The 15,767-nt window shown below is 40.7% G+C and overlaps 1 protein-coding gene across 1 annotated transcript; it reads right to left on the reverse strand.

Moving 5' to 3' along the window:
• Positions 1-12,206: 12,206 nt before the first annotated feature.
• Positions 12,207-14,953, reverse strand: LOC115799493 (C-C chemokine receptor type 9-like). The gene is given in 7 exon segments (XM_030756692.1): positions 12,207-13,037; positions 13,039-13,232; positions 13,235-13,351; positions 13,354-13,591; positions 13,593-13,754; positions 14,627-14,700; positions 14,906-14,953. Coding segments are annotated over 6 exon segments (1,107 nt in total). The 5' UTR covers positions 14,696-14,700; positions 14,906-14,953; the 3' UTR covers positions 12,207-12,710.
• Between the last annotated feature and the right edge of the window lie 814 nt (positions 14,954-15,767).

A 15,767-nucleotide genomic window follows, 5' to 3' on the forward strand; every position in this document is an offset into this window, starting at 1 on the left:
CGAAATCAACCAAGAGAAGAATAAATACATAATAAAACTCAGTTTTGGTCCTTGCAACATGTAATAGAGGATAACATCCAGGTTAAGCATGGATGACTGCATTTACGTGACAAAGTGTAAAATGGATCCACGTTTTAACTAAAAGAAAAACATTTCGTACGAGAAAAAAAATCACATAGATCTCAACTGAAATCACCCAGTTCACATTATGCACGATATAACTGTGGATTTACGAGGGCTGAAATAGCCTCCTGGGCTCAGCCTTCAGAGTCATACCTACTAATGCTGCAGCAGAGGGAAGCCCTCCTGTAGGGTTAGGTGTAATCAATATACATAATCAATATACAGGGAAATTATGTGGTAAGAGAGGTCTTTAGGGTGCAGTTTCAATCAATGAAGAGGTGGGAGTTTGGGAAGGAAAATCACCCGTTTAACCAGCATTTGAATGTGTGTGTGTGTGTGTGTGGCCGAGAGGTCAGGGCCGTCAAGACGCAGTCTATTTGTCCTTATTGTATCATGCATTCAGTCAGCTACTGTGACAAATGATTAAATTGTTTGATTTAAATAAAAATATCTGTCTTTTAAGGCTGCTTTATAATCACTTTCCTGATGCTTATTATGCTGATAAAGTCGGCATTGACTAATTACCTCCTAATCAATCAAAGCTCAGGATCTTCTGTCACAACTGTCAGCGTCTTTGTCATCATTAAAAGTGTTTGATTCTGACATTGTCACAATGTGAAGATGGATTTTGGATGTCAAAATTGAGCAAGTTGACAAAACTGTAAACTATGATGAGTGTATTTTAAATGTGCCACATGTATGTTTAATATTTTTTGAAAAGCAATACAAAGTAAATAAGGTTAAGAGGTTAAAAAAAAAAACTAAATACAGAAATGTTACACATGCACAAAAATAGAGTATGAGAATATGAATAGAAAACACTCGCGTCTGTATTACAGGAAGTCAGGCCGAGACAGGAGACAGTCAAAGGTGCTCTGTAAGGCGCTGCTAATTCTCCTGTCAGTTTGTCAGGCAGTGCTCATCTGGCCCGGACTACACAGAGATAAAGTCCTTGTTATGAATCTCTCAAAGAGAATCCAAGGAACGTGGTAGTAGAGGAGGGGGGGGAAGGAGGGGGTGGGGGAGGTGAGAGGCGAGGTAGGGGAGAACAAGAGGGTAAAGGAGGAGGGAGGAGGTGCACATGGGCATCAGTGGGGTTAGCGGCTCCCGAAAGTATTTCATCAAAGAGGGCCAGGATCCTGGGGATTGAGATTCCGCCTGGAGGCAAGTAACCAATGGTCTCCCAAGAACATATTCCAAAGTAGGACTCACAGAGCCAAAGCACACATCAAAAGCACCTCTGTAGCCAAAGCGATTCTGGAGGAGAAAGAAAGGGGTTCAGGTCCCTTCTTGGCCCTCTTTAAGCCCCAGATCTCACCCCAATTAAGAAGGAACTACTGTTTGTTCCAGACCCTGAGATCTACAGACAGGGAGGTGCACTCACCAAGGTGGACGCTCAGGCATGCTCACAAACACGTACACACACACACACACACACACACACACACACACACACACACACAAGATGCAAACATCTTATTCGTGCACACGTATTCTTACTTTTCACCAGCCTGCAATCAAGAAGTGCTGTGCATTTAAGATCAGCATCTGAGCTCATTTCTCAAATAATCACCAACCCACGGAGCGTGTTTCCAGTTTCAGATGATCTCACTGAAATAAAATGTAGTGCTCAGTTTGTCCGCGCACTGCATGTTACACATGTAACAGTAAATCAATACTTGGCAGACTGTTGTGTAGGCATTTGGATTTTTGCCTTTAATTCTTCGCTGCTGGACAGATGTCACAGTGAAATGGATACAGCAGAATAAGCATATTATATCCACACAGATGTGACCGCTAGGAACGGAGCGGCTGCATGAAACAGCGGAATGACAGGGGTTACTGTGCTGTTTACTGCAACAAGGGTAGTTTTATTTAGATTATAGAGTATATGAAGTGTCTTCAGCTGTAGACAAGCAGTGGTGGAAGTACTGAGGAATTTAACATGAGGAAAATTAAGCGAATAAGTACGCGGGCTCTAAGTTTTTACTCAGAATTACTCAGCTCTAAAACTGGGCACCCTATATGTCCTTTAAAGAATTCGAGTCGAGTGAACCTGTATTCAGGAGGCAAACACATCTCAAAATATAAGCATATAAAGCAACATGTGTGCATGGACGTACCTTAACATATAAATGAGGAAAATTTTCTTTTATTTGAATGGCCCGACCTTTTAAGCTGTGACTCCAGAAGCTTCAGATTGTTGGATGAAATGCTGCAAAAATGTTCAAAACTTCCAAAATTCCCAACTGAGAAAAGTGATCCTGCTTCAGCTTTGTATTAACATAAAACGTTTTTTTGGTTTGTTTGGTTTTTTTTGCCCATGCATTTCCTGCCTGTTTCTTCTCTGTGTAGTATCTGTCTAATAAAGGCCTTAATGAATTTAGTCAAAGTGTTTGCTTTCCTTAAGGCCACAAGTGTGTTGAACCACAAATGACAGGAGCAATCTGACATCTGCTGTTTGCCAGGGAAGATTTGGGGGCCGAACAAACACGGCGCAGAGGAGAGCTTCAGCAGCCTCTAATCTGCCGTCTTGAGTGTGTCAGTTTGTTCAGAAGTCTCCACTTTCAGTCACTCTTTGTGTTATTTTTTTTGCTCCTGCTTAATTCTCTATATCCTCACACGTACTATACCTGTGTACACTTGTACATTCCGGACACTCTCAAATGCAGCGCTCACCCCCCTCCTCTCAGCATCCCTCCTTTTTCCCTCTGCCGGAAGGTATCGGGTGGCTTGAGTGGGCCATTAGTGTGAATGACTGATAAGACTCTTAGCCCCCAATAATCAGGGAGAAAAAAAAGAAAAAGATATTTGCAGTTATTTTGAATCCGTCAGAAATAATCAACCCAAAACTATATCCACTTGGGCTACTTAAGCAATTTCCCCGTGATAACATCCCGTGGGGATTTCATGTGGATTCCAAATGACGACATAATAAAACCACAACGCCTGCACCCCCTTATCAGACTGGATTAAAAGGGAATAATGAAACAGAGAGGGTTTTGAGCCTTGTGTGGTATGAATATGATTATCTAATGGACTCCAATGGAAAGGCATGTTAATTCTACTTTAACGCGAGACCTTTCCCAGACTATCTCCTGCCCCTGGCTCCTCCTAAGACCCTTCCTTCCTCCCCCACTCGGTCCGTTTCTCTGTCTCTTTCTCCTCTTCCTTTAAGTTTAAATAATCGTTCTGCTTTTTCCACAGAAGTCATTATGCCCGCCGTCTATCTGTGTATGGACGTGAGCATGGGAGTGATAAATCCTCGTTTTTCACACTCTTTTCCAGGCTGATTGGGTTGTGTTGGCCTCTTAACTTTCAGACAAAAGTACTCTAGGCAGTTTATCACCATTCAGATTTTTTTTTTTTCCCTGACATTGTTGCTTGAAGAATGTGGGTCACTGTCATACAAGCTCATATCAAACTTTCTGAGCATCCAGCTGAATATCACATGATGCTTGCTTTGACAAAGTATCCAAATACTCGACCAAAACAGCTCCATGTGTGAACAATCCGTGGCTATTTTAAACAGTTTTCCAGCACAGTTACTTAGTTTTAATTGTCAGCTCACAACATCCACGTCTGAAGCTGTTGCACCTTTGTTTCAAGGGCAAACAATTACCCATCCAACGCCAAATAAAGATTTAAGTTGTGCAGGCTTTGCTGTCAAGAGCCTGTTTAGATGTCAGACACACATCAGTGCTATATGTATTTTGCAATGGGTGCTGACTGATTAAATGCACCTGTTCTTTTGATCAGTAGAAAAAGCCCCTGACCAATTCAGGCCCAGAGTGGGGGGTCATCATTGGGCCCATTAGGGCTGATAACACTCCTTGAGCTGCACGGTCAAGTCTGTTCTCATACAGCCGAGCACGCAGTTGTATTGTGGATCAGCGCACACATCCTGAGAGCAGACTGAGCTCCCACAGGACACAGTTAAAAAAAAGCATCAATATTTCATCAAACTACTCTCTCTTTCTGGTCCAGATCAAAGCCTCGACTCCCACAGTCCTACAGGTAGAGATGGCTCTTTTGTTTTTGCTCCTCAGGTAGAGCAGCAGTCAGAGTCTGTTCGCTTTTGGAAATCTTGCAACGCTCAGCCCATCCATCTCACCGCTTGCTGCCTGGCTTTTGGAAGAGGCGGTAAAAGGTATGAGTAGAGACTGTGAGGGTGAAAACATGTTCCAGAGATGTCCAGAGATTGAACTTCTTGGCCTTGTAGTGTTTTATTATTTCCTGTTTTTTTCCACTGGTGCCCATAGTGAGACTAATAGTAAAAACAATGGTGTTGTAATTCATCTTTTAGAAAGTCTTCCGAGCTTCATTCCTCACTGAAGCCTGAAGCATCCTTCCCATTGTTTTAATGCATTTTGATTCCTATGATTGGGCTAAATCAAAGTCATGCATTACTGAAATCACATTTGTCTGAAATGCAGCAATGTAACAAGTTACTGTTCTTAAATTCAGTAATCATAGTTGGCTTTGTGCAAACACGCGATTAAAGAGTACAACAGAAATATGCCCGCCATATGATTATAGAAATTGGGGGTGTTGTGCAGGTATGTTTAAAGTTACATAACCAACAATATATGTTGTATAATTTTGGAGTAAAGCAAATGTAGCGTATGTTTTACAGACAGGATATAAATAATGTAGACTTATAGTATGTTCTAATATTTGTTTTTCATTTTTTTAATGCCTCACTCTAGCAAAGCAAACTGTGATTGAGCACACGCTATTGCCTTGATGATTATATGTGAAGCAGTCACGAAATAGGTATTGTACAGCAAATTAAATTATAGTGATTAGAAATCAGAAAACACAACATGATGAAATTTATAATAATGGAAAATATTACAGCAACTGAACAAAAAAGGTCTGATTGACAAAAACTCATCAAAAGGCGTATAACATATACTAATGTGCAACAGTCTTGAGTCACCCCCATTTTCTTTATATTTTGCTCGGAAAATGGGAAAAGGATGGAAAAGCAGTGTTTGTACAATTCGAATGAGCTTAAAAGTCAATATTTGGTGTGACCACCTTTATTCTTCGACACAAAAACTCTCTGAGGCAGCTTTCTTGTCATTTCTTCAAGTAGTCTTCAGGAATAGTTCTCCAGGTTTCTTGAAGGACATTCAAAGCTCTTCTTTGGATGTTTCTGCCTTTTGTTCTGTTCTCTGTCAAAATGATCCCACACTGCTTTAATAATGTTGAGGTCTGGGCTCTGGGGAGGCCAATCTATGACTGATAGTGTTCCATTGTGTGTTTTTCTATCCAGCTATGCTTTTACTGCATTGGCAGTGTGTTTGGGATCATTGTCATGCTAAAAAACATGAAGCCTTCTGTATTCAAATTCTTTACAGATGGTATTACATGGTGGATCAAAATTTGATGGTACTTTTCTGTGTTTGAGATCTCCAACACCACTGGCTGAAATGCAGCCCCCAAACCATGACAGAGCCGCCACCGTGTTTTACAGATGGATGTAGAGGCTCACTGTTGTACTTCTCTCCTGAACTCCTCTGTACATATTGAGGATGATTGGAACCAAAAATTTCCAAGTGGAATTCATCACTCCATGACACCTGTTACCACTGAATTTCAGTCCAGTTCTTGTGTTGGCATACACCAGCCTTTGCTCTCTGTTTCCCTTCCTTAAGGATGGCTTCCTGACAGCCACGCTTCCACTGAGACCATTTCTGAAGAGGCTTCAGTGAACAGCAGATGAATCAGCTGAAGGGCCAGATGTGTCTCTTAGGTTCTGTCAGGTCTTTGCTGGATTTTTCAGACTTTCAGATGCTGTTCATCAGCTGTAGTTTTACATCTGAAACTTCTTTCTTTGTCCTCCTCTTGTCCAGTTTCTTCAAACGTTTTAAGGGGACACTACACCATTCAGAGATATGCCAGGTTTTTGGGGTAATAGTTCTTTGGAAATCCCCTTAATGATTAAAAAAAGCTATTTTATGCCTGTCAAACTGTGTTACCTTTGGCATTTTTTATGGATTTAGCTAAAGAAATTATGTTGTGCCTAAAGATACAAAATAAAATTGGTTCTTTGTTAAATTCATCTGCTGGTTTATTCCCTGAGTTTGGTCCCTCTTTATGCTTGAATGACTCATAGGTCAGTGATAAATGGGTAATCAAACAAACAAACAAAAACACATTCCTCTGAAAGTCGTTAGGTACAAGATCTCCCTGAAAATGAGTGAAAAAGCAGCCAGTGTTCACAGAAAAACTTTGAAGGACCTTCAGAAAACCTGCAGAACTGTTCCTCAAGACCACTTTAAAAGTTACAAGGTCTGGCTCCTTGGAAGCAAAATATAAAGAAATGAGGAGTAGCTCAAGACTTCTGCAAAGTACTACAGTAAACAATTGAGTAAGCATAAAGGTACAGAAAGAGTAAAAGCAAAAAAATTCAAAAAGTTAACTTGGCAATTTAGTACTTAAAAATTTCTATAGACAGAGAGGAGACACAAATCCCTCTGAGGTTGGATCAGGAAGGGCATGCTGTGTAAAAAGTCTGCCAAATCAAACATGCAGAGCTACCCACTGTGAATAAAGGAGCTTCAGGTTAGTGACTAAAGTCTGTAGTATTCTGATCAGAAAGCAACCAAAATCACAAAAGCGGTGAGCTCCACTAAAAGCAGGACATAAAACAAAAAACTGTCCAGTGGAGGATAGAAGGTGATTGTGGTCAAAGAAAAAACAAAACAAAACAAAACAAAAAAATAGCAACTGCTGCCAGACTTCACACACCAAACTATAACCTACTTTGCTCTTCGGGGCTAACCCATTACAGTCTGTATTCATTTTAAAGGTATCTATTCTCCCCTGCAGAAAAGGAATGCAAAGTGAATTTTAAAGTGTCAGCTGTTAGAAACGATGGGAAACAGCATCAACATGTAAAAAACATGTTTGTTTCAGGCTCACCACTCTCACAGGGGGCAGCTCTTTTCAATAAAAATGCTCCAAAACCCTGCTGTACACCGCAGTGGGCATCAAACAGCACACAATCTGGTAAACACAGTAGCTACCATTTAGTAGCAACGGAGACAAAATTTTCTTTGAGAGCTGGTAGAGATCAAAATCAGTGCTAGAAGAGAGCGAATATAGAAATTATATTCACCAGGTGTCCGCAAACATGATTCTAAATAAATGCTAATGTAGTCACACAGGTGCTTCAAGTTTAAATGAGTAACTGTCTGCTAGGTTCAACATAGAAATTGTTAATTATGTCAATTTTGAGCTTTCAAATTGCTTCTGCAAAAAAAAAGGTCAACAAAACAGGACTGTAAGAGTCACTGGCTGTGTCTGAAATCACTCATTAATCACTATATTCTGAGTTTGCTTTTTTTGTGTGTGTGTGTGTGTGTCACAAGTAATGGTCACTGCCCAGCCACTATATACTGCCGTGCATCATAGGATAAGAGGATAAAAGAGCAGCGCATTAAAGCATAAACTTTGTTTAATAATTTGTGAAAATATGCTTGCTATAATATGCTTATTTTTTTAAATGCATGTCAGTATCTTTAGGACATAATAAAAATAATCAGGTCCTTAACAGGTCTTAAAATTAAGTAAATAGAACTTAAGATGAACTACAAAACATGACATATGCCCCCAAACCTCAATGAATTTTTTATTGTGTCCTAAAACCATAGAACTAACAACGGGTTCTTTCTGTTTACCGTGATGGTAGAACTCCCTATAGTGAACAAAAATTTAAGGCGCAGCCTCTGATTTCAACAAACTCCCCTCAGCAAGCACAGACAGTGCAAACATTTTAGGCATGAACGCCATGACTAGTTGTTATTTAGCTAAACAGAAAACAGTTTTTCGGGGGACATGGCCGATCCTGTGTTCTGTGTCTCTTGGAGGACGTCAGATCTTCTGCGCTGTCTCAGTTGCTCTTCAGTAGTGGTGAGATCAGAGCTGTGAAACGTACCTAAACACAACTGATCTCTCCCCATACTGTCTTTGCTGTGGCAGGTGTTTAGGCATAGTGTTGAGCCCAGGTGTAGACACTTGCCACCAGCTCTTACACGGTTTGCATGGTGGAGGCCGGTTTTCCTCACAACCAGCAGCACAGAAGCTTTAGATCAAAGAAAACTTATACACTGAAATCAGTTAATGAAAGTAAACTACAACTGAGATTCATGCAATTTATTAAAAATTGAACATGTGAAAAAATCTAACTTAAATGCTAAATAAAACAATTAGATTGTATTTATCAGAACTTACACAGTGACAACTATTGGCGTGTACATGAGCCCTCCACTTAAGCAGTGATTATGAAAATGTATACAGGTAAACCATCATGATGAAAGAGCACATTTCTGCAGTAACAGGGTGCCTAATATTTTTTGTGGCAGGGCCAGATTCGTTTCCCTCACCACAACGGGCTTATAATGTTCATTAAAATATTGCCGCAATAAGGCTCCAGCAACGTTTTATCCCAAAAGAAGCTTCTCAATAAACCAGAGAAGAAAAGGGGTGAATGTAACTGATGCTGAGCTGCAAATCTGTGGGATTGTTCCCCCACAGGATTCTGAAATTTTAGGGCAGAAAATATTCAATAGCACACTTGATTAGAAAACTTGGGTGTTTGTCTATGAAAGGAGAAAAATCACCATATGTGAACAATAGATTTATCAAGTGCTTTTTTTTTTTTGCAGTTGATTATTAAACTTAAACTGTACAGATTTTTTTAAATGGGAAAAATTAGGGAAATTAGGGAAAAAGGGTTTTTTTTTTTGAATCCCTGGATTTAACATCAAATCGCCTGTAAATTACAAATTTCTCAAGAAAATACAAAAATTGGTGAATCAAACTCATATTAAACAGATGGTGATTGTTCACCATTAAAATAACATATTTATAAGAACCAGGAAATATGTGAACTTTTTTAAGTACAGCATGCTGTCATTGCAAACACATAAAAATGTCTGTGTATGGCTTTGTGTTTGTCATTATAAGTGTGTAAATGTGTTTCCTCCCCCCTCTGCATCAACCTTGGTTTTCTGTCATCCCTGAACACACCAGGCCTCTCCTCCTCTCATCATCAGCGTCAATCTGTGGCTGTCACTCGGAGCCGGACAGTGACTAACGACACTCCCAGTCAGTCAAACACTTATCACCACACAGGTAACACACAGGCCTGGAAATGACTGACATGAAATGGAAACGTCTCTCATTCTGTGGGCCTGGGAGCTGAAGTGAAATATTAGCTGTGGGAGAGATGGGGGATGATAAGCGGCTCCCTGTTTGGGCTGGAATTGTGGAGGTCCATGTTCTATTACATTTCTTTTTTTTTACACCAATGAGCGATGTGAAGCCGTGTGCTTGCTTTCCTTATGAACCAGTTTACAGCAACAAGCTCCAAATTTAACAGTGGACCTAAATTCCAACATAAGCCTATTTGTGACTTTCTTCAGCAGTAAATGGTGCTCAAAGCCAGTAGGTCACTGCTGATGCGTAAGCCATTGTCCCAGCAGCTTTCCGATGTCCACAAGAAACAGACCGCAGCCTGCTCAGTGTCAGTGGGTCACATATGCTTAGTCTGTCTCTCCTATTACTCAAAGACTCCACAATATCCTCCCTCCATCCCTCTTTCTCTTTCTCACTCACCTCTCCTTTATGCACACACGCACGCAATTCCCCCCTGTGCAGAAAGATGGATGGGCTGTTCCCAACCACAGGTGCTGCTCCACTTGTGAGACTACACGCATCCAGTCTTGCTCGGTTTTTACTGTTTGCTGTTTGCCTCCATACTTTAGAGTTTCTTTCAGTCTGCCTGTCTGTTTGTAATTCAGTGAGAATCAAAAACAAAGGAAACTCATCATACTTATCCCTGCTTTCCCGGATTTGTTATCCCAATCGAAACCGCCACTAGATGGGGATGATTTCCTTTCCTAGTCTGCTTGCCCTTAACCCCACTGAAACCCAAACTAGGAGCTCACTCTATGTGTAAAGCACACCACCTTGTGGTTGAAATTACCAGCAGCTTGTAATAAAATACAAAATAAAGATATTGCTGTGTGTTCTAACAGTTTGATGCTTTTAATGTAGTAATTCCCAACAAGAGGCCTATCCTTAGAAAAAGTTAATGAAGGACATCAAACCTAAGCACTGGCAACCCATTATCTACACTCACCAGCCTCTTTGTCCCATATACCTGTTCAATTACTTGTAAAAGCAAATATCTAATTATCAAATCACATGGGAGCAGCTCAGTGCATTCAGGCATGTAGACATGGTCAAGACGACCTGCTGAAGTTCAAACTGAGCATCAGAATGATGAAGAAAAGTGATTTAAGTGACTTTGAGCATGCCATGGTTGTTGGTGACAGATGAGCTGGTCTGAGTGTTTCAGAAACTGCTGATATGCTGGGATTTTCTCACACAACCATCTCTAGGGTTTACAGAGAATGGTCTGAAAAGACAATATATCCAGGGAGCAGCAGTTCTCTGGGAGAAAATGTCTTGCTGATGCCAGAAGTCAGAGGAGAATGACTAGACTGCTTTGAACTGATAGGAAGGCAACAGTAACTCAAATAATCACTCGTTACATCTAAGGTATGCAGAAGAGCATCTCTGAACATGCGACCTTGAAGCAGATGGGCTAAAGCAGCAGAAGACCACACCGGGTGTCACTCCCATCAGCTAAGAGCAGGAAACTGAGGTTACAGTGCACATGGGTTCACTAAAATTGGACAATAGAAGACTGGAAAAATGTTGTCTGGTCTGATGAAACTCAATTTTGCTGCAATGTTAGGATAGTAGTGTCAGAATTTGCTATAAACAATATGAAAGCATGGATCCATGCGGCCTTGTATCAACAGCTCAGGCTGGTTGTGGTGGTGGTGTAATGGTGTCGGGGTATTTCTTGGCACACTTTGGGTCCCAACTGAGCATTGTTTAAATGCCACAGCCAATAAATCAACATTTGCATCAAATGTTGATGCAAAAAGAAACCTGAAAAGCACCTCTCCTTGTGAGATAAACTGTGTGGGACTGACCCTGCGTGAACTACACAATGGATTCAAAAGCTTGTAACGAACTACTTTATCATGCCGTGCGCTCGCTCGGATTTTGCATAACACTCTTCTCCCTTGAATTCATGTGCCAGGGACACTGAGGACATTCGCAGAGAGGCCTCACCTCTTCATTTAAGATGGAACATTTTGTTGTTGACTTGCTGATGGTTTCCTGTCGTGAGACGAAGAACCGTACAAAAGAGGCACATGAAAGAATGTGTCTGTGGTCTCACCTGAATTCAGCAGGTATGTAAGTATGCAGCAGTTGTCTGGAGCAAACCTCAGTGACCACAATAACACCTTATATTTTGTTTCTTACAGATAACAGGTACTTTGTGGTGTGCTTTGCAGGTACTTTGCTTCTAACACCTGCCTCTTGTTTTTGTCTTTCAGAACAGGAATTTGTATTGCATTGGTTTAAAATTGAATTTCAGATCAGGTAATCTGATTTCTGCCTACCTGCAGCTTCTGTGGGTGCCATGAAGTGTAAAGAAACTTCCTCAGAGCCCATGAGCACAGAGCTCATCCAACAACAACACTAAATGGGCCACCATGTCATTTAGATTTGAATGACTTCACTTTTTCAGCCCAGATAAGTTAAAAACAATTCCTCCTCTGCAAGGCTTGACTTTGAATATCATGCACGTGTTTCATTTAAAACTATGCAGCCATGTATTTATCGCAGCTTGCTGGATGGTTCTCCTCTGCGTGAGAGTAGAGCTGCAGTAGAATTGCAAAGTTTTTCAAGCTTTGACACCTGCCTGCACGTTTGTCTGTCACCTGTCTGAGCTACAGCCGTTGCGAGCGCACTGTGGGAAATGTCTTTCATGCCAGTATGAATGGGCAACGTATGCTTTCTCTGTGAAACCGCCAAGTCATAGCCAAACAAGATTCAACCATAAAACCGTGTCAGCAGACAGGATGCACAGACTTTTAATAAGAGGATGTCTATTCAGATCGAAAACATTGTGGATTGAACTTGTTACACTTGAGTATGTTTCCCACCGCACTAAATACATTATGTTAGTGAAAGCACCCAAATACTTTCCCAGGTAGAAACTGCTGATCTCATCACTTACTCTGCACAAACAGGGGCACTTGAACCTACCGTTGAAGCTTCATCCTGTTTGTTTTTGTGCTGTGAAGGATGGAATATAAGTGACATGAACTGGAGTATCTATTAGATTTGTGTCTTTTTTAATGGATGTTTAATACCCAAAAGAAAATGTACAACTGTTCTGTAGTCATTTAAAGCAGCACACAGCAAATACATGATGGAAAAAAGATTAAAAAAAAAAACAAAAACAAAAACAACAACAAAGACTATTTACAGTAATGTACAGTTTTTGCAGTAATTTCACATAAATATGTGAATGTCAGTCATTGTCATGAAAGATAACTCCACTATATATATTTTTTTTTTTTAAATTTTGCTTTTGAGGTTGTCACAGTGGCTCTGCTAGTGCCAAGTAATGCATAGGGAACACAGTGAAAAATGTGATAACGAGTTAGACTCATGTCTCAGGTTCAGGTTAGGAAAACTGTCAGCTATATGGAAAGGGCAGGGGTAGTATCAGTGTCTGACATGACAGATGGGCGTTTGGGAACTGCCTGTGTTTTACTGAACCCTCCTTTGCCCACACCTCCAATGCACATTCTCACAATCCTTTGGAGGTCTTGTCTGAACCGAACTCCAATGAAGACGTACAGGAAGGGGTTGAGGCAGGCATGGGTATATGCCAAGCTTTTGGCCACCTGTCCTGCAATATCAAAACGAATTAAAATGTCACAATCTGTTAAAGTTGTATTACTTGCCTGCGTGGCTTCCACGATCAGCAGGCTATTGTAAGGCAGCTGAGAGAGGACAAAAACAAAAAACAACAGCAAAGATGACACGCAGGGCCTTGTGCTTTTCAAAGCTCTTGGCCTGCATAAGTGTGCGAATGATGACAGAATAACAAAAGAACATAACTAGCAGAGGAAGGCAGAAGCCCATGCAAATCTGCAGGGACAGCACAAGGATCTTGGCACGGTTGTGTGCATTGTTCCAATAGACCATAGTACAAATGGCTGATTTTCTGGAGACATCTTCACCTGGGCAAAGATAAACTCGGGCAGTGCGAGGAGAGCGGAAACAACCCAGACACCAAGGCAAGCAAGTTTGCTGTAGAACAGCCTCTTTTCTTTAGATTTTGGGCTTTAATAACTTGAACAATAGCAATGTAGCGGTCCACACTAATGCAGGTGAGAAGGAACATGCTGCTGAAGAAGTTGACCTTATAGACAGCAGACACTATTTTGCAGAGAGCGATGCCAAAATCCCAGCCTTTAATGGCATCGACGGCCCAGAAGGGCAGCATGCACAGGAAGAGGAGGTCAGCCACAGCCAGATTTAGCAGATACACGTCAGTCATTGTTTTCAGGCGGTTTGCGCACAGTGGTGTAGATCCAAACTACCAGCAGGTTACCCACAGCGCCGAGGATGAAGATGATCCAGAAGAGAGGAGGTTCATACTGGCCGCGAAACTCCCTGACCCAGGTTTTCTCACACATGCCTGACTCGTCAGTTGGCCAAACATAGTCAGTAGGCTCCTGCAATCAGAAAGCAGGTTTTCTGGTGAGACATTAAAGAGAACTGTGTGCAACAGATGCACTGCCTTTTTTTTTTTTTTCTTGATTTGAGTTTCCTGTCATAATTTTTTTGCTACCCAACTCACTCTGTCAGTTACCTGCTGGCGGTTACATAAGATAGCATGTTTACAATGGGAATACAGTGAAATTACATCAAACACTGTCTGTGACGTGCAAGCTAACCAGAGCATGCACACAAAAAAAAAAAAAAAAACTGCCGTCAGGTGCAGGTGCTGTGTCTGTACTGGAGAAACCACACTACTGCGCAGTTTCCTGCTGCTGCTATCCAAACCTGGGGTGGGGTGAAGGGGGGGGTGAATGATCCTGAGGGGCTGCAGAAAGGGGCCCCCTGCAGAACTCAGTACCCTCAGAATCATCACGCTTAGATATAGGGCAGAGATAAACAGTGGGGCTTAGGTGTTGACAAACAATGGAAACATTTGCTGCAGATACGGCTGTGGCTCTGTGGTAATTCAGTATTTTAGAGGTGTCTGCTTTAGATAAACCTACTACAGCTAGATCACTAAATGGGTTCTTTTAGACATTCATGAGAGACATTTAAGAACAAATGAGCAAACCCAAGTCATAAGAGTTATGCTTTTATGTACATACTGATTTTTAAACAGCATCTAAACTAAAGGTTTACCATATTTTTTTATACTTCAAGTGCTGCAAAAATAATAAAAGAAATGTCACAAAAACACCCTATGTGTATGTAGGCAATAATAACAAGGGCAATTCTAAAATACATAGAATAAAGACATCAATATTTGCCCTATTAGACTGATTTCTGGTGTCATCACTACAGACAGTTATTTCAAAGTAATACTCACAGTTTGAGTATATGCTGTTTCGTTGAACTCAGTGTTAAAACTCATTGTTTCGTAGAACTCATCCATCATGTTTGCTACAAAAGAACCAGATAATGTTAAATTAAGACAACAACAATATGACAACAGTATGTATGTATATATATATATATATATATATATATATATATATAATATATATATATATATATATATATAATATAATGATTTAAAATATAACCTGGAGCTTAACCTAAAGGTTAAATGGAAACATCCATTCAACAGTGTAAACAAATTACTTACCCACTCAGTAAAGCTGTAGTAAGCAGCTTCTCAGTCACAGTACTGTCACTTTTACTAGCCCAACTCATCTTCACAAGCTTATATGGTTTCCCAGTAACCACAGATCACGTGTATGGTATCATTTCATCTCCCCCTCAGCTGCTAAAGCTCTGTATCTTTACAGCTAGCTAGCAATACTTCAAAATATGCATAGACACGCATGATTTTAAAACAGGGGTACTTTGCAGCTGTTTAAAGGAGTTTGAGACTGTACCATCTGAAACACGACCATCAGACTGGAACCAAAGTACATTCTCTCCACAGCTGATCAGGTTTGATCAAGTCATGGCCCATTTTTTTTCTCACAATTTGTATACACAGGTGTGGAGCACTTAGGAGATTGATTCGTGAAACTGAAAACCGTAGTGTGATAAAAGCTAGAAGACAGCGAGCGCTGTTTCTTTGCAGTTTCAGTGGTCTGAAATTCAGGTAGTGTGGGCTTCTTGTCTCAAATAACACTGCATGTTGCCATGTTTCTTATTAAAATGTGTTTCTTACTCAATAAGATGTCAGCACACGCGTGTCTGTGTGTGTGTGAGGAAGCTGTGATTTCCCTAAAAACAATCTGGGAAGTAGAAAGTTCATTGGTAATGCTAAGACTGAGCTAAAGGGAATTTAATCAAAGAAAAAACAGTCATGCTAGATGCTGACCACAACTGTACAAAACAAATTGAGTAGAAAGTCCCTCACATACCATCTGACACCCAAATGAAACTGAGAGCGTGTGACAGGAAAGGAGAATGACGATCACATTATGTCACGAATGAAGAAATACAATCTGATCAACAAGTGGGCACTTAGAAGGTGACACAGCCATGCTTTT

Source organism: Archocentrus centrarchus, chromosome 20 (assembly GCF_007364275.1).
Source record: "Archocentrus centrarchus isolate MPI-CPG fArcCen1 chromosome 20, fArcCen1, whole genome shotgun sequence".
NCBI lineage: Eukaryota > Metazoa > Chordata > Actinopteri > Cichliformes > Cichlidae > Archocentrus > Archocentrus centrarchus.